Source organism: Tursiops truncatus, chromosome 11 (genome assembly GCF_011762595.2).
Source record: "Tursiops truncatus isolate mTurTru1 chromosome 11, mTurTru1.mat.Y, whole genome shotgun sequence".
Lineage (NCBI taxonomy): Eukaryota > Metazoa > Chordata > Mammalia > Artiodactyla > Delphinidae > Tursiops > Tursiops truncatus.
In genome coordinates, this window is record NC_047044.1 from 101,669,859 (window position 1) to 101,692,862 (window position 23,004).

Here is a 23,004-nt window from a genome sequence, read left to right on the forward strand (position 1 = left end):
AGTGTGCGCACAGAGCAGGTGGCGGCCTTGTCCTCCAGCAGGACATTCGTCTTCCGGATGCGAAGGGTGTGCCTCTTCTCTTCTTCTTCTTGCCTTTGCTCCGTGCCCTCCAGAGGCCAGCAGGACAGGGAACGTTTTGTCCTCTCCGAGGGTCGGATCCTGCCACCATCCGTGTCTCCTCTGGAGCCCCAGAGCCGCACCCCGGCGGGCCTGGACAGCATCCCCAGCCTTTAGCAGTGCAGGTAAGCAAACGGCTCAGCATGCACAGGTACAAAGGTGCGTTTCAGAAATACAGTCTCTCCCCAGGTTAAATTGGACTTGTAATTTCCCATTACCTTGTGGTAAGCACATCTCTTTTCTTGTTGCCAGCCTCCAGCTGGAATTAACCATCACCGAGGCCCCCCCGACGAGAAGCCGGTGTGCGGGGGCCTAGCGCCCCTTGCTGACATGGGATCGCGTCCTGGACCCTCGCTGCTCGGGCAGATGAGCAGCCCCAGCCAGGAGGGGACTATGTATCCTCCAGCTCATTTCCAGCCAGGCTTTATCCCTCCCAGGCACGGTGGGGCTCCGGCCCGACCCCCAGCCTTTCCTGAGAGTTCAGAAATCCCTCCCAGCCACATGTACCGATCCTACAAGTACCTGAGTCGAGTACACTCTGCAGTCTGGAATGGGAATCACGGTGCTACAAATCCAGGACCCTTGGGGCCAGATGAGAAGCCCCCCATGGTGCCAGGACCCTCTCACCAGCCTCGCACTCTGGGTCACATGATAGATTCCCGAGTGATGAGAGCACCCCTCCCCCCAAACCAGTGGCCAGAACAATCAGGCTTCCTACCTCACGGAGTTCCTTCTTCGGGGTACATGAGACCACCCTGTAAACCTGGTGGACATCGGTTCCAGCCCCCTCCAGCACCAACGCAAGGTTCTCTCTTTGGAGCACCGGCCCAGGCCCTGCGGGGAATGCAGGGCGGGGACTCCATGCTGGACAGCCCAGAGATGCTCGCCATGCAGCAGCTCTCCTCGCGGGGGTGCCCGGCAGGCATGCCTTACCGCCCCCGCCAACCCGTGCCGCCCCCTGCGCCTGGCCCTTTCCCCCCAGTGGGCGTGGCGGCCCCCAAGCCTGCCTCGGGGGACCCTGGGCGGACACAGGACAGCAGGGAAACACTGGAGCCTGAGAACGGCCGAGGTAATTCTCAGGCTCACCTTCATCTGCCCTTTGGCTCTCTAAGCTGTCAATTAAGCACTCACCTTTTTTTTTTTTTAACATCTTTATTGGAGTATAATTGCTTTACAATGGTGTGTTAGTTTCTGCTGTATAACAAAGTGAACCAGCTATACATATACATATGTCCCCATATCCCCTCCCTCTTGCATCTCCCTCCCACCCTCCCTATCCCACCCCTTTAGGGGGTCACAAAGCACCGAGCTGATCTCCCTGTGCTATGCGGCTGCTTCCGGCTGCTTCCCACTAGCTAGCTGTTTTACATTTGGTAGTGTGTATATGTCCATGCCACTCTCTCACTTCGTCCCAGCTTCCCCATCCCCCTCCCCGTGTCCTCAAGTCCATTCTCTACGTCTGCGTCTTTGTTCCTGTCCTGCCCCTACGTTCTTCAGAACCTTTTTTTTTTTTTTAAGATTCTATATATATGTGTTAGCACACAGTATTTGTTTTCCTCTTTCTGACTTACTTCACTCTGTAGGACAGACTCTAGGTCCATCCACTTTACTACAAATAACTCAATTTCGTTTCTTTTTTTGACTGAGTAACATTCCACTGTATATATGTGCCACATCTTCTTTACCCATTCATCTGTCGATGGACGCCTAGGTTGCTTCCATGTCCTGGCTATTGTAAACAGTGCTGCAGTGAACATTATGGTACATGACTCTTTTTGAATTATGGTTTTCTCAGGGTATATGCCCGGTAGTGGGATTGCTGGGTCGTATGGTAGTTCTGTTTTTAGTTTTTTAAGAAACCTCCCTACTCTTCTCCCTAGTGGCTGTATCAGTTTACATTCCCACCAACAGTGCAGGAGGGTTCCCTTTTCATCACAACCTCTCCAGCATTTATTGTTTGTAGATTTTTTTTTTTTTTTGCGGTACGTGGGCCTCTCACTGTTGTGGCCTCTCCCGTTGCGGAGCACAGGCTCCGGACGTGCAGGCTCAGCGGCCATGGCTCACGGGCCCAGCCGCTCCGCGGCATGTAGGATCTTCCCACACCGGGGCACGAACCCGTGTCCCCTGCATCGGCAGGCGGACTCTCATCCACTGCGCCACCAGGGAAGCCCTGTTTGTAGATTTTTTTGATGATGGTCATTCTGACCGGTGTGAGGTGATACCTCATTGTAGTTTTGATGTGTATTTCTCAAGTGATTAGCGATGTTGAGCACCTTTCATGTGTTTGTTGACCATCTGTATATCTTCTTTGGAGAAATGTCTGTTTAGGTCTTCTGCCCATTTTGGGGCTGGGTTGTTTGTTTTTTTTGATATTGAGCTGCATGAGCTGCTTGTACATTTTGGAGATTAATCCTTTGTCCGTTGCTTCATTTGTAAATAGTTTCTCCTATTCTGAGGGTTGTCTTTTCGTCTTGTTTATGGTTTCCTTTGCTGTGCAAAAGCTTTTAAGTTTTATTAGGTCCCATTTGTATATTTTTGTTTTTATTTCCGTTTCTCTAGGAGGTGGGTCAAAAAGGATCTTGCTCTGATTTATGTCAGAGTGTTCTGCCTGTGTTTTCCTCTAAGAGTTTTATAGTGTTTGGCCTTACATTTAAGTCTTTAATCTATTTTGAGTTTATTTTTGTGTACCGTGTTAGGGAGTGTTCTAATTTCATTCTTTCACATGTAGCTGTCCAGTTTTCCCAGCACCACTTATTGAAGATGCTGTCTTTTAAGCATTGTATATTCTTGCCTCCTTTATCAAAGATAAGGTGACCAAATGTGCGTGGGTTTATCTCTGGGCTTTCTGTCCTTTTCCATTGACCTATATTTCTGTTTTTGTGCCAGTACCATACTGTCTTGATTACTGTAGCTATGTAGTATAGTCTGAAGTCCAGGAGCCTGATTCCTCCAGCTCCGTTTTTCTTTCACAAGATTGCTTTTGCTGTTCGGGCTCTTTTGTGCTTCCATACAAATTGTGCAATTTTTTGTTCTAGTTCTGTGAATAATGCCATTGGTAGTTTGCTAGGGATTGCATTGAATCTGTAGATTGCTTTGGGTAGTATAGTCATTTTCACAATATTGATTCTTGCAATCCAAGAACATGGTATATCTCTCCGTCTGTTTGTGTCATCCGTAATTTTTGTCATAAGGTCTTTTGTCTCCTTATGTAGGTTCATTCCTAGGTATTTTATTCTTTTTTGTTGCAGTAACAAATGAAAGTGTTTCCTTAATTTCTCTGTCAGATATTTCATCATTAGTGTACAGGAGTGCAAGAGATTTCTGTGCATTAATTTTGTATCCTGCTGCTTTACCAAATTCATTGATTAGCTCTAGTAGTCTTCTGGTAGCATCTGTAGGATCTCTATCTGTAGTATCATGTCATCTGCAGACAGTGACAGTTTTACTTCTTTTCCGATTTGGGTTCCATTTATTTCTTTTTCTTCTCTGATTGTTGTGGCTAAAACTTCCAAAACTATGTTCAGTAATGGTGAGAGTGGACAACCTTGTCTTGTTCCTGATCTTAGAGGAAATGGTTTCAGTTTTTCACCATTGAGAACGATGTTGGCTGTGAGTGTGTCATATATGGCCTTTATTATGTTGAGGTAGGTTCCCTCTATGCCTACTTTCTGGAGAGCTTTTATCGTAAATGGGTGTTGAATTTTGTCAAAAGCTTTTACTGCATCTTTTTCTGATCATACGGTTTTTATCCTTCAATTTGTTAATATGGTGTATCCCACTGATTGATTTGCATATATTGAAAAATCCTTGCATTCCTGGGATAAACCCCACTTGATCATGGTGTATGATCCTTTTAATGTGCTGTTGGATTCTGTTTGCTGGTATTTTGTTGAGGACTTTTGCATCTATGTTCATCAGAGATTCTGGCCTGTAGTTTTCTTTTTTTGTGACGTGTGTCTGGTTTTGGTATCAGGGTGATGGTGGCCTCGTAGAATGAGTTTGGGAGTGTTCCTCCATCTGCTATATTTAGGAAGAGTTTGATAAGGATAGGTGTTAGCTCTTCTCTGAATGTTTGATAGAATTCACCTGTGAAGCCATCTGGTTCTGGGCTTTTCTTTGATGGAAGATTTTTAATCACAGTTTCAATTTCAGTGCTTGTGATTGGTCTGTTTATATTTTCTGTTTCTTCCTGGTTCAGTCTCGGAAGGTTGTGCTTTTCTAAGAATTTGTCCATTCTTCCAGGTTGTCCAGTTTATTGGCATATAGTTACTTGCAGTAATCTCTCATGATCCTTTGTATTTCTGCAGTGACAGTTGTTATTTCTCCTTTTTCATTTCTAATTCTACTGATTTGAGTCTTCTCCCTTTTTTTCTTGATGACTCTGGCTAATGGTTTATCAATTTTGTTTATCTTCTCAAAAAATGAGCTTTTAGTTGTATTTATCTTTGCTATTGTTTCCTTCATTTCTTTTTTATTTATTTCTGATCTGATTTTTATGATTTCTTTCCTTCTGCTAACTTTGGGGATTTTTTTTGTTCTTTTTTCTCTAATTGCTTTAGGTGTAAGGTTAGGTTGTTTATTTGAGATTTTTCTTGTTTCTTGAGGTAGGATTGTATTGCTGTAAACTTCCCTCTTAGAACTGCTTTTGCTGCATCCCATAGGTTTTGGGTCATCGTGTTTTCATTGTCATTTGTTTGTGTTTTTTTTTTTTCTCTTTTCTTTTTGCGGTACGCGGGCCTCTCACTGTTGTGGCCTCTCCCGTCGCGGAGCACAGGCTCCGGACGCGCAGGCTCAGCGGCCATGGCTCCCGGGCCCAGCCGCTCCGCTGCATGCGGGATCCTCCCGGACCGGGGCACAAACCCGCGTCCCCTGCATCGGCAGGCGGACTCTCGCCCACTGCGCCCCCAGGGCAGCCCTGTTCCTGGGTGTCCTTTGATTTTCTCTTGATTTCGTCATTGATCTCTTGGTTATCTAGTAGCGTATCGTTTAGCCTCCGTGTGTTTGTGTTTGTATATTTTACAGATCTTTTCCTGTAATTGATACCTAGTGTCATAGCGTTGTGGTCGGAAAAGATGCTTGATACGATTTCAGTTTTCTTAAACTTACTGAGGCTTGATTTGTGTCCGAAGATATGATCTATCCTGGAGAATGTTCCATGAGCACTTGAGAAGAAAGTGTATTCTGTTGTTTTTGGATGGAGTGTCCTATAAATAGCAATTAAGTCCATCCTGTTTAATGTGTCATTTAAAGCTTGTGTTTCCTTATTTATTTTCATTTTGGATGATCTGTCCATTGGTGAAAGTGGGGTGTTAAAGTCCCCTACTATGATTGTGTTACTGTCAGTTTCCCCTTTTATGGCTGTTAGCATTTGCCTTATGTAATGAGGTGCTCTGTGTTGGGTGCATAAAATTTACAATTGTTATATCTTCTTGGATCGATCCCTTGATCATTATGTAGTGTCCTTCTTTGTCTCTTCTAATAGTCTTTATTTTAAAGTCTCTTGTGTGTGATATGAGAATTGCTACTCCAGCTTTCTTTTGATTTCCGTCTGCATGGAATATCTTTTTCCATCCTGTGTTCTGGTGGTTGAGGGTGGATCTTGTTTTCTGGTGGGCAGGACTGCATCCGGTGGTGTGTTTTGGGGTGTCTGTGACCTTATTATGATTTTAGGCAACCTCTCTGCTAATGGGTGGGGTTGTGTTCCTGTCTTGCTAGTTGTTTGGCATAGTGTGTCCAGCACTGGAGCTATCTGGTCGTTGAGTGGAGCTGGGTCTTAGTGTTGACATGGAGATCTCTGGGAGAGAGATCTCATTAGGTCCCACTTGTTTATTTTTGTGTGTGGTGTGAGGTGTTGCCGTGTTTTATGTTGACTGAATGTTGAAAAGTGCACATTTTCATTATCATTGTATAGCTTGTACCTTTGATCTTTAAAGCCAGCATTAGTTTATCAGGAGCCTGTGATCCTAGTTGATCTTAAAAGTCATGAATTCTTGATCTTGTCCTTAAGCTCTCACCAGAATCCTATTGTGACCACCTCTGGGCAACAACTCTGCCCTACCTCAGAGATCATAATAATAAGACGTGTTTATGGCTAAACACAATAGCAAGGAAAAGAATTCTGAGTTTGTAATTAAGCAATTGAGTCTAGTAATTTAGTTTGATTGTTTATTAAATTTCTGTAATATGCTGAAGGTGCCTTTTGAGTGTTAACACTGTCGGCATCCTGTTTTCAAGATGTCCAGACAAGACGTGTATTTTCATCCATTCAGCAAATACTGATCGAGCCCCGTTTTGTGTGAATGACTGAGTGTGTGGTGGGGAACAGAACCTAGTCCCTACTCCCTTGGGGCGGGTGTCCTGACGGCAGAGGTCGGGTTCCGGCATTCCTGGTGTCCTCATGCCGGGTCCCTCTTTCTCACTGTCAGGCCACAGCCTCCCAACCAGGCCTGCAGTTCCAGCGCCAGCGCGCCCTCCGTCCATGTTTCACATGTCCTTGGAGTTGGGCACACGGATTGCACACCCTTGCTAGTGCGGAAGGGATCGCGAGTTCTCTGGCAGATCTTGCAGGAGCTGCAGAGCCTTAGCCCTGGTCTGGGTTGGGGGAATCAGGGTGTCGCCACCGGGGCCCCACGTCCACATTGTCTGACTGCCCATCATATGCTGAGGTTTCAGCTCCCGAGGCGCAACTTTGTCTCCGTTTTTCTTGCAGCAGATCCCTTGCCTGGGCTCGAGGAGAAACCAGCCAGTGTTGGTGCTTTGGAGGGGGCGTTCCTCAAGCAGCTACCTCACCCCGCGCCCCCACTGCAGGCCGACTGTGCCAGGCGGAGCTCGCCCCAGGGAAGGGATTCGGATGGCCCAGAGCTCAGGCGCGAGTCCTCGGAGCCTGGAGACAGCTGCCCAGTGAGCGCGGGCAGGGGCGCCTGGCTCTCGGGGAGCGGCTTCGCAGGCGCAGCCGCCCAGGGGTGTGCCCTAGCTGACCCGGGGGCACTGCCTGAAAACGGACTGAGGGTGGAAGCCTCCCCGTGTGGGTCCGAGGGCAAGGGCAGAGCGCCACCAGAGGCCATGCTACCCGCCGAGCCCACGTGCGCCCCCCTGTATGCGCCTGGCCTGGAGTACCCCAGCTCCACTGCACGGTACCACGTCGGCCCAGGCCTGCAGGCTGTGGGCCCTGTGATGGGGGGCAAGCCCTCAGCCCCGCACCCTCAGCCTTTTCCCCCTCGGGCGTTTCCGTCCCACGACCCTCATTCTGGAGTCTTCCCCCGGTACCGCCCCCACCAGGGAATGAGGTACCCCTACCAGCCGCCACCTCAGCCTTCCTACCATCACTACCCGCGGACTCCTTATTACTCGTGTCCACAGGGCTTTTCAGACTGGCAGAGACACCTCCCTGCCCCGGGAAGCCCGAGCGGGCCCCCGCCGGCTCAGCCTGCCCCTGCCAGGCCCCTCTTCCTCGATAAGAGCGTTGGGGCTGGGCTGCAGGGCTGCGAGGCACTGAGCGCTGCCTTAACTTCCCCCACGCGGGTGGACACCGTGGTCGCCAAGACAGCTGATGGGCAGAATCCCGGCCCAGAGGAGAAGCAGGATGAGTCTATGGAGAGGCCAGAGAGTCCCAAAGAATTTTTAGATCTGGACAACCACAATGCAGCTACCAAGCGGCAGAGTTCGCTGTCAGCCAGCGAGTATCTCTACGGAACGCCCCCTGCACCGCTGAGCTCGGGGGTGGGCTTCGGTTCGTCTGCTTGCCCTCCGCACGGGGTGATGCTGCACGCGGGGCCTCCTTACCCGCCGCAGCGGCCGGCCGGGCATTTCCAGCCCAGGGCTTACTCCTCCCCCACGGCTGCTCACCCACCTCACCGCCCAGTGGTGGCCCAGCCCAATGGCCTGTCCCCTGAGTGCCCCCTCTACCGCTATCCAGAAGAGGGCCTGGGCCACTTCCAGGCTGTGATGATGGAACAGATGGGCCCTGGAAGTGGGGTGAGGGTGCCTTTCCAGGAGATGTACAGACCGTCCGGGTAAGGCTGCACAGAGTGCTGTTTTCTAGGGGAAAAAAGAGTAGATGGTAGTTTTAACAAAGAAAAACGGCCTTGGTAATGAAGGTGGTGTGCGTGGTGTGGGCGCGGGAAGAGCATGTGGGTTGTGGGTGCTGGGGACTTACTGGGAAGGTGCTAGCTTTGGAGTCCAGTTTTGTCTGTGGTGTTTTTTTCCCTCGTGAAAGTGAATTGGCATTTAAGTGACCGTTCAGTTAGATTTTGGACACCTGATGGCCAGCGTTTGGGAGCTGTAGGCAGAGGCTGTCACCTGGGTGAAGGGGTCTCAGACCTGGGGTGGGCGGTCACAGGTGGTGTCCCAGGCTTACTCCTTGCCTCTCATTTCTTCCTGTAACACTGAATGAAAAAACTAGGTTTATCCAGAGCTAGGGCAAGTTACATTACTGTCCCCATGAGAATTCTGATAGACCCACCCGGGTAATCTGTCATCCAGGAAGTTTTCAAGTCAAAAGTCTTGAAAAAGCCTCACCATAAAACCAGCACCGTCCACCTTAAGAACCCGAGTGTCCCTCCCAGGGCCAGCCTCAGAAGACCTTTCCGCATTTGCTTTAGGCCTCTCTGAATACCTGTTATGTTTCTTGTCTTATCTTTGTCTCTGTCCTCCTGGAGCGCAGCCCCAGGCCATTACCCCAGCAAAGGAAGTAGCGTCAGCTGGTCTGATGGAGGCCTTATTGGATTTCTTCAGTTGTCCGCAGAGTGTCCTTGTAGCTCTGCTGCTTTTTGATTTTTTCCCCCATTCAGGATCCATTCGAGGTTCATGGATCTAGCTCGGTTGCTGTGCCTGTGTAGTCTCTTAATTTACAACGTTGGCTTTGCTTCCTTTGTTTTTCAAAGTCCGGAGGCCACGTCTGCTGTCAGAGTGCCCCAGGCCCTGGGTTCTTCTCGTTGTTTTCTCATGTTCCGAGTCACATTGCACACCTTTGTCAGGAGTCCTGCACAGGTGGTGTCAGGCATCTCTCGCCCGCCACACTTGGAAGCACCTGTGTCAGTGTGCAGTGTTGATCTCCTGGGTAGTCAAGGCAGGGTCTGTGTGAGACTTTTCACAATTAAAGGTTTTTTCCTTTGCACTGAGTCTGTCTTCGCTCATTCTTAACCGTTCCTTACTTACGTCTCTAGACTGCAGATGCACCCGGCCCAGTCCCGGCCCTCGTTCCCAAAGACGCCGGCACCAGCAGCGCCACAGGAGGGGCTGCCACCACATAAGCCCCCAACACTTCCTCTCGATCAGGTCAGAATGATGAAATATCAGAGGTCTTCTCATTCTTCCAGGTGGCAGGAAGTAAGGACTTGAGTTTGTTGCTGTCGATGCAGAGACTGTCCCCAGAAAGGGCTTTGTGTCCTGTGGGCAGCCGGGGAGGACCCGGCCCAAGCACTCCAGCTGACGGGGCCTCGGAAGCAGCTTCCCTCCCGTACTGGCGAGTCCCTTATTCCTGTTCTTACGGCACCAGCTGTTTGGGGATTATTTAAACTCCCTTTTCCCAGACTGGCTGCCAGCATTTCTTGGATACCATCCCTTGTCTGTTTTACCCTCCCCACCTACTTCATCTGGGAGAGGCTGGTGCACGGTGCTGGGCGCCGTGCCTTGAGCTGCCCGTGCCTGCTCTCTCTCCCCTGCCCCGACCCGGCCTCCCTGGAGGCAGGAGTCCTCGGCCTACAGGGCTGAGCTGTGAGTCGGGCGGTCCAGGATTCAGAGCCCGCACTCCACTCCAGCAGAACTGGCTGACGAAGCCAGATCAGGCTGTTTCCCCAGACGGAGAGGAGTGCTTGAGCTTAATTGTTCTCAACAGTTAACACATGTTAATTTTGTTTAAATTGTCTTTATTTTGCTTCCCTCAGAGCTAGTCCAAGGAGGAAACAAGCCCCAGGGAAACAGAAAGCTGCACATGACGAGGGTGGAGAATGGGGAGGAGGGGGGCGCAGCCCCACCCACCTCTCCCGTCATTGGCATCACTTTGTGCGTCCCAGAGCCTGGACGCCCCTCCTCACCGACGCACCTGCTCGCGAGGTCCTGGGCGAGAGTAGAGACCAGATGGGCTGGACTCTGGTGGCTTTTCCAGACCCTGAGACTCTTGTTCAGGGAAGATCATCCTGACCTGGGGGGGCGGTGCTGGTGGGCTGTCATGGCAGCTGCACTCAGGTATACGTTTGGGGAAGGGACTGCTCGTGTTGGATGTGTTTGGAGCTGGGTCCAGTTTACAGAGTTTTCATGTTGCCTTGAAGATGATTTCTGTCGGTGGTGGTGAATGTACTGTACACAAAGCCTGCAGGGCGGGGGGTGGGGTGGGGTCTGGCTGGGGGGCCTGCAGCCCTGCTGACCCTCCTCTGTTTACAGCCCTGACCCACTCACATTCGGGAGCTGGGGGAGAGGGCGGGCAAGGCCGCCGTGTTTCCTCTAACGGGCTCTTCCTGTCAGCATGAGGGGCAGCCCCCTGGCTTGGCGCCCAGGTCCTGATCCAACACAGCGGCGCCCCTCCTGGTTGGCCAGCTGCCCCGCCAGGTAGTTGTGAACCAGTATCAGGCATTTGCTCGTTAGAAGGTGAGGTGACCTGTCCCCATCACAGGCCTGCCGGGACTGTGGTCTAGAAGACGCCACAAGCTTCCTGGCACGAATCCCAGTTTGTGGCAGTGACTACTCAGGTTTGTATATGTTTAGTATCAATAAAGAAGCTGCACAGTTTTTAATAGGAAAATGTATTCCATAGATTTACAGCTTGAATTTAGGAATATTTCAGTATATATAGTTTTTATTCATTTTATGTGAATCATAGTAAAATAAGTCATGGTGATTTAAAATAGCTATCAAGAGCAAGTTCTTGAAATCACTTGTTTGTCTGTGATAGGAAACAGTTTTACAGTATTAAGTTACTTTATTACAGTTTTAGAAGCCAACGACACTGGATTCTCCCTGTTTAGCATTCTTTGATTTTAGCTGAGATGCCACCAAAGTTAGGACTCATACGTTTTAAACTTTCGAATATCCCACAAAGGAAAAAAGAAAAAAAAAAACAGCTAAGGAAGATGCCCTCAAGTTAACAGGTTTCTGTAAAGAATAGTGTATTTTTCAAGCATGCCTTTGGGTTAGTAGAAAAGCTTCCATAAAACATTGATTGGTTGATTTGCACTTGTTTCTTATAAATTCAGCTGTGTGAGAGGCCGGGAAAACCTTGCCTCCAGTCCTAGCGTCCTTGATGAAGCTGGAATAAACCTGCGCTTTCAGTAGGAAAAGAAACAAGTTGGAAACATCCCTGTTGTCCACGTGGAACCCAGGCACCAGCTCCAAACACGTGGATGCTGACCTGCGGGGCGCACGAGGCTTGGGCAGGTTGAGCCCTGGGAACGCGGACGCCTCCCAGACACGCTGCACAGAAACACGAATTTTTCCTTACCAGACTAAAATTTGGCGTGCTTTTAGATGGAGTGAGTTTGGGGGCTGTGTTCTCATTAGATCCTGGTTCTTGTTAGAACCCTGTCACGGGCGTGATGTGGTTCAGGGTGGGGAGGTCAGCGTCGCCCCTTGGGAAGGATGGGGTAGGGTTGCGGGCAGGTCCAGGTTGGCCCCCGAGCTGTGAAGGACCGTGCCCAGGACACTGTGCTTCCCCGCGTGTCTGTGCGCCAGCTGGGAGGGGAGACCGCAGCTTTGTGTAGCTGGTCTGGGCCCAGAGCCTTCTCCCCGCCGGCCTTGAAGCTGCTTTGGGTGCGAGGCTGTGGGCACCCCTGCCTTGAGCCGAACCAGCCCGGGGCAGGGCCAGGAGGGACCACAGCGATTCCGCCCTCTCCTTCCGCCTGGGGGCCTCGCAGCCTCGGGTCGCTCTGCTCCCCCCCCCGCCGCAGCCCCTCCCCCATCACCCGCTGCCCCAGGAGCTGTGGACAGGACAGGAGCCTCCCTTCTGGGTGAGTGGACACTGAGGGGGTGTGGAGGGAGTGGAGCCCCACGTGGATACTGTGGTGAGCTGGCTGTGTCCCTTGGCCGGTAGGGCCGTCCCCGGCCGGGCCCCTGCGCTCCTCCCAGCTGGAACGTGGCTTGGGAGGAGGTCCCAGAGGGACCTTCCCCTGGGGCTACTGCCGCCTGTCAGGGGCCAGGAGGACTTCACGTCCACCGCTGACCTTGGTTAGAAACTATCTCCCCAGGACCCAGGGAAATAAAAGATCCAGAGAGAAAAGTAGAGCCTTTGGGGAGGTGTCTGGCCTGGGGTTTTCCCCTCAGAGTCTGTCCATTTAAAATTAGCTCTTGGCTAAAATTCATTACAGTAAAAACATAAGACTAAGTAAGGACAGACACACAGGATCCTGTTGGTAACACTTTTCTCATCCCACCTTTTAAAAGTGGAACTAAAGCTGCTGCACCGTCTCCCTTGCAGGGGGTGGGGGTGGGGACACACTGGCCTGTTGTCAGCAGGACGCCCTACCTGGGGCCCCGGGGGCCTCTGAACAGGAAAACTTACATGTTGCTTGAAAGCCTTCGGCCCTCAGCCAGCCTGGCCCACAGAGCCTGGCAGCGTTCTCGTGACTGGGCTGAGACTGACTGGGCGTGAGAGGTCTGGGCTGAGACGAGACTGGGCGTCCAGGTCTCTGTCGCGCGGGTTATCTGCTGGGTCATCACTTGTCTTAGTTCCTGCCGGTCCGGGAGTGGGCTGCGTGCTGTCCGGGACAGCCAGCGTCACCTGGGCTGAGCTTTTTTCTCACTTTTTAAAGGAAGTTCCTATCTACAGCTACACACTGCTCTCAAGTCCTGGTTTGAAATTTCCCGTGAAACCCTAACCCAATCGCCCCGAGGCAGGGACCGTCACAGAACAGCGGCATCCAGGGCGTTCAGAGTCCAGCGGAAGGACTGGGATGCCCACCTCAGAAATCGGGTCGTGTGGGAGTTGGGGCGTCGGGCCGCGGCTGCTGGGGTGCGGGGTCCCCAGCCAGGGGCTGAGCCCGTGACTGGACTCTGCTGGGACACGGGCCTTCCGTGCCCTGCGTCCTCTCGCGTGAGGCTGGCCGCTCTTCATCCCCACTGCTTTGTAGGCCCTTGCCGAGCAGTGCGTCCGCGGGCTGCCTGCACACTGGTCTCTCCCTCGTTCTGCCCTGGGGGCTGATGTAGAAACGCCTCAACCCAGCTAGCTGACCTGTGGTTTTGAAAAGGGTAGGTGGGTTCGGGAGTGAGTTACTGAACGCTGCCCTCCCAGCTGGGGCTCGTGCCCGGCTCCCCTGCTGCAGAAGCCCGTGGGCTTTCCTGGCCAGTACTGGAAAGGGGAATGCTATTTATTTTTATATTGTGTATATTTTGTCTGGTCTGCTGATTCCCTGTTTCACTGAGAGCCACACTTACCTCAATAGTTAGTTCTATGCTGTGTGTTGGATAATTTTTTAAAAGAACTTTTTCAAAAGCTTTTTGATCCTTGGAGGTCTGTAGATTTATTTCCATATGAACTGGTTATTTTGTATAAAGTACATTCTTAAAATAGCAAGGTGATACGTGTGAGTTGTGTGTGTCCTGTGTCACTTTCATCATGGGGCAAACTCCCATCAGGACAGAGGTTTGAATTAGGCCCCAGGGCCGTCACCTAAAAAGGCAGCCCCATCTCAGCCCACATGGTCCCCGCGGGCCACGCACTGGGCGGGGACGGGGTGGGGACGGGGTGGGCCCCGCACCGGTGGCGGGGACTCTGCAGAGAAGCTGAGCAGTAACAAGCTGGCTGGTGGGTCCAGGCGGCGTGTGGGGATCACACACTCTTCCCCACCAGGCCTGTGGGCCCCACCTTCTGCGCCCAGCCCAGGGCCATCCTCACCAGCCCAGGCGCTTGCACAAACAGCGCTTCACCCAAACCCAGACCACCGTCCCGTAAGTGAAGTGTGCGCCTGCGCCTGGGCTGGAGGCTTGGAGACTAGGCGGTGCTCTCCCCCCTCCCAATTTAGTTTTCCTTCCCAGTTCCTGGGAGGGTGTTTGTTGTTGGGGGAGGGGGTGGAGAGATGAAGAGGAGCCGCCTGTTATCAGTTAGCTGGAGTCTTAGGTCACAAACATTCCTGGCCTGTTTTATCCTTGTAAGTAATACCTTTCCGTAGAAATGCTACCACAGATAGTCCCAGTTTCCAGATCTGTTCCCCCTCAGGTTTATCACTTTCTGGGCTGTGACCTTCATGACCTTCAGTTGTTTGTTGTAACATTATCCCCATTGATATATTGGTATATATTTTTGAGACTTCAGCCCTTGTCCTTTTTAAGAACTGTGTTCACAGTGCAGTCAGTCTCCCATACAAAACACTTATCCTATAAAACACTATGTCAATCACATTTTCTAGTTGAGTAGTTGCATTTCCATGTGTTTTTTTGAAACCCCCCAAAAATGAACTTTAAAATGGAAGTTGTTAGTAAACCCCGAATTTGATGTGATGCCAGTCGGAGTGTTTGTCTTGCTTGACTCTCAGTCCCCTCAGCCTGGGCGGGGCCGGGGGCAGGTGGCCAGGACCCTGGCCTGGCCCCCTTTGCATCCTGATGTGTGGACCTGTGTGTGCTCGTATGAATACGTGCGTGTAAAGTTTGATTTCTAACTTTTGGATTCCCAACTGGAACCCCTCCTACTATGACATGAATTCCTCACCAAATGAAGGCCAGAATGTTCTGACAGTTTTAGCCAGAGATTGACTTTTTAGTAGGAACTTAGCTCTTAGCTGAATGCCTTTAGGGTGTTTCCCAGATTTATCTCCTTGGGACCAAAGCAAAGTGTCTTCCACTGGTCAACTCTGTTTCAAAACCTGGTCCATCAGATGGTGTTAATCTATCCCTGTTTACAGAATCATTGTTTGACATTTACACTTGTTAAGCCCCATGGGTACCATACCCGTGCTTACTTTAGATAGATGGGAGCGTGAAAAGAAAGCTGGTGGGGAAGATTTAGGGAAAAGGAAGGAAGCCAGCCATGAGTGATCAATGCGGGTTAGTCTCAAAATACTGACAGAACTTTCCATTTTGTTTTGTTTTTTGTTTTTTTGCGGTACACGGGCCTCTCACCGCTGCGGCCTCTCCCGCTGCGCAGCACAGGCTCCGGACGCGCAGGCTCAGCGGCCACGGCTCACGGGCGCAGCCACTCCGCGGCATGTGGGGATCCTCCCGGACCGGGGCACGAACCCACGTCCCCTGCATTGGCAGGCGGACTCTCAACCACTGTGCCACCAGGGAAGCCCGGAACTTTCCATTTTGACATTTGGAAACATCCAGAGGTCTTGTTAGACAGTAATGGCTTTTGTCTCTAAACCTATTCCTGTCATTGGGAGGGAAGATGTCTTAATTTTATAAACAAGTGGCACCTCCAGGGTGAGATTAATCCAGGGTCGGGCCCTTGGAGGCGACCTTCACCCTGAAACTTTGTGGAGAGGACTTTGGGAGAAATGCCTCTGGGCCGAGTGTCCGGACTCAGTGTCCAGGCTGCCGCAGCCCACTCTGTCCCCTCCCCCAACTGCATCCTGGAGATCTGTCTCCTGGCCTTATGGTTTTCCTTTGGGTTTTTAAAAGGGGAACATATGTGCTCCTGTTTTTGTTCCCTTTCTGCTACCAGGGTTCACTCCTTTAGTTTGCTTAGGCAATTCTAGCAAAAATCTCGAGTGAAAGTGGACGGTGATATACTAGCCAAGGAGGCAGCTGGAAAGTCTCCCGGTTTGGCTGTTGTGTTCTGAAGCCCCACCCCCTCTGCATCCCTGATGTGGGTACCAATTCAGGTGCCTTTGAGATGTCTTCCGACTTGGAAAAGCACTGCCCGCTCCTAGCTGCTTGGGTCTGAACCTCATTCCAGACAGCAAGTGGCAGGATGGCGGAGCTGTTCTGGCCAATTAAGGCTGGCTGTTATTTTTTAGAGCCTTGCAGTTGGTTCCTTGGAGCGTGTCCACAGCTTTTGCTTTGGGGAGGAATTGAGTCGGCAGGAGGAAGGCAAGGACGTGGCCCAGCCCCAGGAACTAAGATGAAAACAGACTAACTCGCAGTCACCTTCTCAGTAAGTATTAAATCCCTTCTGTGTGCCTGGCGCTCGCGTACTTACTAACAGGACAGAAGGAAAAATACGACTTTGTCTGCAGACTTCACAGTAAAGGGAGAAAAACAGGGCAAAAACGCTGCACGAGAGCAACATATGAGCAGAACGCAGTGCTGAGCTGCCATGGCGGGTCAGGAGAGACGCCGGCGCAGGGCCAGACCCTGAGGGGCAGGGTCTCAGGCCCTCTCAGGCCTGTTCCGTTCTGTCTCCTCTGAGCCCTGTTCTGGCTTGAGTCCCTCTCTCCCCTTTCACCCCGGCTCTGCTCCCGGCCAGGCTGAACTGCAGTGAAGGTGACACAGTGCAGAAAACAGCCTCTGGAAGTGATCCCCAAGGCGCAGGGGTGGAGCTGGCCTTGGGAGGAGTCCTGTGTGTCCCTTGGCCCAGGGAGGGGGCTCCAGTGTGGCTCTGGGCTGCAGCACTGCCCGGGGCTTCGTTAGAAGTGCGGATTCCGGCTTCCTGTCCCAGACCTGAGAAATCACAGCGAGCTGGGCCTCAGCCAGCACCTGTGGGCCTGAGGCAGGGTGCCGAGTGCGCGTGGCTTCAGGGCTGATGAGCCCTTCGCCGCCCCTGCATCCCCGGCCCTGCCCTCCTGACACCTGCCCCCGTTTGCCTGTCTCTGCTTCGAGTCCCACCCTTGGACTGGTGGGTGCTTTGGGGTCTAAACCCAGCAGACCTGCTGTCCGGTCCTTTCTGCCGTCCATCCGTTTACTCCCCGTGGCGTCTCCCGCCGCTGCTGTTGTGATTGATCCAACAAATTTTAGTGACCTTATGTTCGGCCTTGCAATGCCCTAGACCAGTGGTTGCCAATCTAGGCCACCCATTAGGGGTTTAAAAACCTGGACTTAAAAAAACCAGATGCCTGGGCCCTCCCCACAGTTTTTCCCTGGTCTGGGGCGCAGCCTTGGCACCGGGGTTTTTCAGAGCTCTCCTGGTGACCTTTGTGCCGTCAGCATTGCAAACCACTCCCCACAACTTGCAGCTTCGGTGTGCACAGGAATCCTGTGAGGGCTCATTAAGATCAGACCCTGGACCCTGGGTTGGAACGTCCCGAGGTCCATGGGGCCGGACTGTCCTCGCTCCACCCCCCCACCCCCCGCAAGTCCTCTGACCACACCCATCTCCTCCCCTGGGTCCCCTCCCCATAAACGTTGCCCCAGTCTCCTCTCTTTACTTCATCCCAACTCATCCCAGCTCTTCACCTGGCATTTTTCTCCTGGCATCTGGCTCCTCCTTCCCTTCCTGGAGGTGGGGACTGAGCTGCTGCCTTGGCCACACCTACTTCACAGCCCTCTGCTCCTTCGTGGCCCCTGGCAGTGCATCAGCCCCTCCCGGAAGGGCCCAGGCCTGTCCCACTGCCGCATCTCACCCCACTCCCACCCCTTCTCCTCTGGACGCCTCCTCCAGACGACCAGACTTTTTTACCTGTAACCTCAGTTGTCACTGCAGCCGACTGGCGCTTCCATCAATTCTGAGACGCTGATCCCCTTTCCAAATTCCTGTTGGACTTTGACACCCATGTGTCCTGCTGCTGTTTGGTAATTTTTCGTTTGCCAGTGTTTTAAATTCCTCAATTAGTAAACAATCGGCAATTTTATTTCCAGACTTTATTTCCTACACCTTGTATATTGTTTATAAAACCCTTTCTTAACCATTTTACTGTAATTCACATTAATGTGGACACCTTCCTCCGCTCCCCAGTGCCCCCCATTCATGTTTAAATGTAATTTAAGACCTTCGTTACTCACCTCTTGTTTTGCTTCTTATTGTAAAATACACATAAATCTGCCATTTTCACCATTGGTAAGTGTGTGCTGCAGTTGCATTGGGCATACTCACATCATCATGCAACCACTACACCAGCCAGCCCCAGAAGTTTTTTATCCCAAACTGAAACTCTGTCCCCATTAAACACTAACCCCCCCACCCTTGGTAACCACTTTTACTACTCTGTGTCTGTGATTTTGACTGATCCGGTTTCCTCGGATAAGTGGGATCATGCAGTATCTGTCCTTCTGTGTCTGGCTTATTTCACTGAGCGCAGTGCCCTCCCAGTGCATCCGTGTCATAGCAGGTGTTAGAAGCTCTGTCCTTTTCAGTCCGAGTGACACTCCACTGTGTGGATGGACGACATCGTGTTTATGCACCACCCGTCGATGGGTGTTTGGGTTGTTCGCCTTTCTGGCTACTGTGAATAATGCTGCAGTGAACAAGGTGCACAGTTAATGTCCGAGGCTCTGCTTTCAAATCTGGGTGCACACCCAGGGGTGAAAGTGCTGGGTCATAAGGTAACGCAGGTTTTAACTTCGTGTGGGGCTGCCATCCTGTTTCCCACGGATGCGGTACCACTTCACGTTCCCACCCACAGGGCGCCAGGCCCAGCCAGTAGCTCCAGCTCTGTCTGTAGCACCCTAGCTGGTGTGCGATGGTGTCTCTTCTGTGGCGATGCTTTAAGTTCATGCCAACAGCCAGGCTTTTCTCTCTGCCCCCGTGTCCTCACCGCCGCAGCCCTCCTGATGCCCCTCCTGCTGGTTGGGGGTTCACACATGGCATCTGGCCATGCTGCTGCTTCACAGAAAGCATTCGCATCCCTTCCCTCCCACTGCAGGTTTTCCTGCCTTTTCCTGGATTATCGTAATGTCCTTGGCCTGTGCCCTCTGGACCCAGCTTCACACCCTGTGTCAGCATCCACTGCCACCAGGAAGGGGAGGGACAGTACCATTAAGTGGACGCCTCGTATGTGCCAGGTGCTGTGCCAGGTTCTCTACGTCGGAGTATGTCTCATAGTTGAGGAAACAGGCACAGAGAAGTTAAGTAACTTGCTTAAGGTCACACAGCTAGTGAGTGGTAAATGAGATCATGCAGCTCGTAAGCAGCCTGACTGCAAAGCCTACTCTGCCCCGCTGCCCTGCGTGGTCCTCAGCAAGGCTGTGACGTGGAGACGAGACGCACTGAGTGAGATCACTTGGCTAAAGCGGGGGGTGCTGACTTGAGCAACAAGTCCCCTGCGTCCGGAGCCGCAGCCTGACCGCTCGGGAAGCTGGTCTTTAAGACCATCACATTCCTCTCTAAAGCTTTCCAGCCCCTGAGTTGGAAGAATCCTTAGGGCAGCACTGAGTTCCCAGCTCAGCTGTGATGTTCTTCAAAGTGCAGGGACCTTGCAAACCAGCCTGCAGCGCCCTCTCCCTCTAAACGGACAGAAGGTATCCGTGCGGAGAGAGCACCGGAACAGGCCTGCAGGCCGGTGCTGTTCGTCCTCCTCCCTGAACTCCAGGCCTCTGGGGAGGTGGGGCTGCCCCCCCCCCGCCCGCCCCCTGCCCCCGAGTAATAGCCTCTGGGGCTTCGTTCAAGCCCGCCTGTTGGAGAAACAGGAGAGGAGATGGCTCGGGGTGAAGGGGCTGCTGTAGGCAAGTGGGGGTCTCGCAAAGCAGTCGTCCCACAGCGGGCGGGGATCTGGCCTCTATTGAGGGAGTAGAGAGGCAGAAGCTTTGGCTGAAGGTGGGTGACTGTCCATGTCGAGCTTAGAGTGAGGAGGAGAGGAGCTGCTTCTGCCAGACAGGAGGCTGTGGCACGGCCTCGTCTCCTTTGCTGCACGGGCACCGTACGCACGTGGAAGTGCAGTGCCCTGGGGGCTGCAGCGCCAGAGCTCCAATCCTGGAGGCCTCCAGTAGGTGGTCAGGGCCTCGCATGCTTGGGGAGCCGAGGGCCGTGGGAGGGGGCACAGGATGGGGCTCGGGGCACTCCCCCAGGCCAAGCATCTGGATGGGATGCCAGCCGCGGACTGTGGCTGGAGCCCTGGGCTGGGCCTGTACCTGGGTGTCAGGTGGGCCCGCAGAGGCCAAGGTGGGAGCGGCTGAAAGGGCCGATGCGGGGAGCAGAGGTCCAAAGGACCTCCGTCCCATCAGGGGGACAGTGAGTGGGGGGCTCAAGGGTGGCACGGTGCGGGGGTGCCATAAGGTGGACCCCAGGCAGGGTCAGGGTCCTGGGAGCAGCAGGTTGGGTGCCGGGCAGAGGCCGGGAGCTGGCCTCTGGGCAGCATTTCTACCCATGAAGAGGGGCTTGTTTCCCCCCAGCCTACTGTGGACCAGTAATTTTGTGAGATACAGCAAAAATGGATTACTAGAAAAATAGAATTAAAAAAACAAAAGCGCACATCTTTGTTAGATTCTAAAACATGAAATTACTCAAGGTGCCATAATGGTTTCTCAGCACTGACCCAGTTTCTGTTTGAGTCCCCGCCCAGCATGTGCGGGGCCCTGTTTTTCGGAGGAAGTGTGAAGGCATAGACTGCTTGGCTTTGGGGACGGGAGGGAGAGGCCACCAGGGGCTGGGGGGTTGGGTGTTGAGTGGCAGGGAATGACCAGAAGGCGGGGAGGATGCTGACGGGGGAGCCGGGCAGCTCACACAGGCGGTGTGCGGAGGGAGGGGTGTTCTAGGGCACTGGGATCCAGCGACACAGGTCCCAGGAGGGTGGGGGGCCTTGCAAGTCAAAGGGGTGAAAGGTTCTCGTGAGGGAGGCGCCTGCACCCGGGCGGCCTTGTCCCTGCAGTGCACACTGAGCCCCTGGGTGCCTCAGGCCTGCTTTCTGGAAGAATTGCCCTTGCCTGGGGCCGGGGTGGGGGGGGGCTGCTTTTGTTCTCAGCTGAGTTCCCCCTGCACACGGCAGGCACCCAACAAGCTCTGGCAGAGCGGCAGGCACCCAACAAGCTCTGGCAGAGCGGCAGGCACTCGGGCCTCGGTCGCCCTGGGCTGAGCATCTGTGCGATGTGACTCCAGGGCAGCCTGGCTGCCGGTTTTCTTTCTGCTGACTGTTGAGAATCCACTCACCACCCACAAACCTTGCCTTCACGGCTCGAGGGCGATGCCAGGCCATAGCACCTGGCATGTGGCTGGGGACATGGGCCCGTCGTCTGGTGGAGGGGCACCTGCAGCTCCACTGGCCCTGGGATCCGGGTGCCCTTGGTTTTTCTGGCTTCTTCTAGGTACCTCTGTTCCAGTGGGCAGTGAACCACAATTTATAAACGAGTAATTTAGTTCCACAAAGAGCAGGGGATACGGCTGCAAGATTCTCAGTTATTTGAATGTCTGGATTCCGACAGGAAGGGTTTTCCGTGCGGCCCGTCGTTTCCTGCAGCTGGAATTCAACACGTCCTCTCCACAGCTTAGCAAGCGTCTGGAAGGACAGCCAGGACACGAATCTCCTGGCCTTAGGGCTCCTAAGGCTGCAGTCTGGCGCCGGCCCCCTCCTCTCCCCAACTCCAGGCCCGGGTCTGCGGTTGGCAGATGCTCAGTCCCTTTGCTGATGTCGGGGATGATGAAGGCTCTGGGGCCGGAGCACTGCAAACCAGTGCTAATGACCTCGTTTGCTGAGGGATCCTGAGGGCAGGGATCGAGCATCCCCCCCACCAGTCTCCTCCAGCCCTGTTCCTCCCACAGACCCAGTTTCCCATGTTGCCAGCGCTCAGACCCGGTGCCTGCAGCCTCCCTGTCCCAGCTCCGACCCACGCACCCCGCCCACCTTCCCGTGCAGCCTGGATCCTCTCTGTCCGCCCTCACCTCTGACCTTCGCCATCTGCTCTCCACGCAGCGGCCGGTCGTCCCGTCACCTTGAGACTCAGCACTCTTCAGTGGACTCTTTCAGAAGAAAAGCCAAAGGCAAGAGGCCTCAGGAGGTCAGGCCTCGGCCCCGCCACCTCCGTGACTCGGTGTCCCTGCTCGCAGGGACGGCGCCTGCCCCACTGGATGCTCTTCCCGGACGCCCGCAGCCCTCGCCCTCATGCCCTCTGGGGCCTCAGGTCGCCTTTTCCCCGTCCCGGAGTCTCCGCCTTCCCCGCTGCGTCTTTCTGGGCAGAGGCAGGTCACTGGCTGTCCCCCAGGACTTGCTTTGGCTACCGCCTGTCTCCTCCTTCACGTGCGGCTCCTGATAACCAGCGTTCTCGCCCGGACCTGGGGCACCCAGCGCCTAGCACTCAGTCCATTTTTCCCGAAAGGGACAATACACACCAAGAGAGATGCTGATCTCTTCTTCCCCAAAACAAAATCGCTGGAGACGCTTGAGCCGTGTCGGCTGCCCGGGAACGAGGACGGGCCTTCCAGATGCTGGGACTCCCAGCGCCAGCATCCTCACCCGCTTTCTTCTGACCTTTTGATCCCAAGGCCCAAGAGGTCCAGGAAGAGAGCGGACTGAGCACGTGGGCAGCTGGCACGGGTTCCCAGGCGACTGACCTCCCCCTGCTCTGGAGCCGCGGCCCTGGGAGCTTCCCGACGATCTCCGACCAGGATTTGAGGTGAACGGCTTCCCTTCCCGGTCCCAAGGAGAGCATCTGTCCCCCGGTGCCCTGGACGCCATGGAACTGGTAATTGTTGGCCGTGCATCTTCTCAGGCTGCAAAACTTAAGTCACAGTCTGTTTGTTGCCTCAGTTTCTGGCTTGTTTATCAAGGTCCACTCCTGAGAAAAACGTCCTGTTATCCTCTCTCAGGTAATCTACCTGCAAGGATCTGCCTCTGCCTGAGACAGAGGGACTCTGTGCTAGGTTCCGAGGAGCCTTGTTTTCCATTTTCAGTCTCCCAAACTCAAGGACGAGGGACCTCACGATGTATATAGTGTGACTTTCTTTCCTTTTGGCCACAATCAGATCATCTCAAGCTCTAACCCTGGTTCTCTTCCTTTATCAGAAGCGTGTGTTCTTATTGTTGATTGTGGCTCTCATTTACCAAACACATAACCTCTTTATCCTCACAAACCCTGGAGTGAGGCCAGCCTCACCTGGGGGACTGGGGGTGAGAGATCAGAGGCAGGTGACTGCTTGAAGCAAACAGCACGGCCAGGATT

General features: G+C 53.2%; 1 protein-coding gene across 6 annotated transcripts in view; it reads left to right on the forward strand.

Moving 5' to 3' along the window:
* CECR2 (CECR2 histone acetyl-lysine reader) overlaps positions 1-11,286 on the forward strand; it is a 152,760-nt gene extending 141,474 nt beyond the window's left edge. For 2 of the 6 annotated variants that reach the window (XM_033867274.2, XM_033867276.2), the window contains exons 14-18: positions 39-242; positions 370-1,186; positions 6,827-8,129; positions 9,282-9,393; positions 10,002-11,286. In XM_033867274.2, coding sequence (XP_033723165.1) covers positions 39-242; positions 370-1,186; positions 6,827-8,129; positions 9,282-9,393; positions 10,002-10,007 — 2,442 coding nt within the window. In that variant the 3' untranslated portion in view covers positions 10,008-11,286. The remainder of the gene's footprint in view (positions 1-38; positions 243-369; positions 1,187-6,826; positions 8,130-9,281; positions 9,394-10,001) is intronic. The other 4 variants (XM_033867277.2, XM_033867279.2, XM_033867275.2 and 1 more) reach the window with 3 other exon arrangements.
* The last annotated feature ends 11,718 nt before the right edge of the window (positions 11,287-23,004 follow it).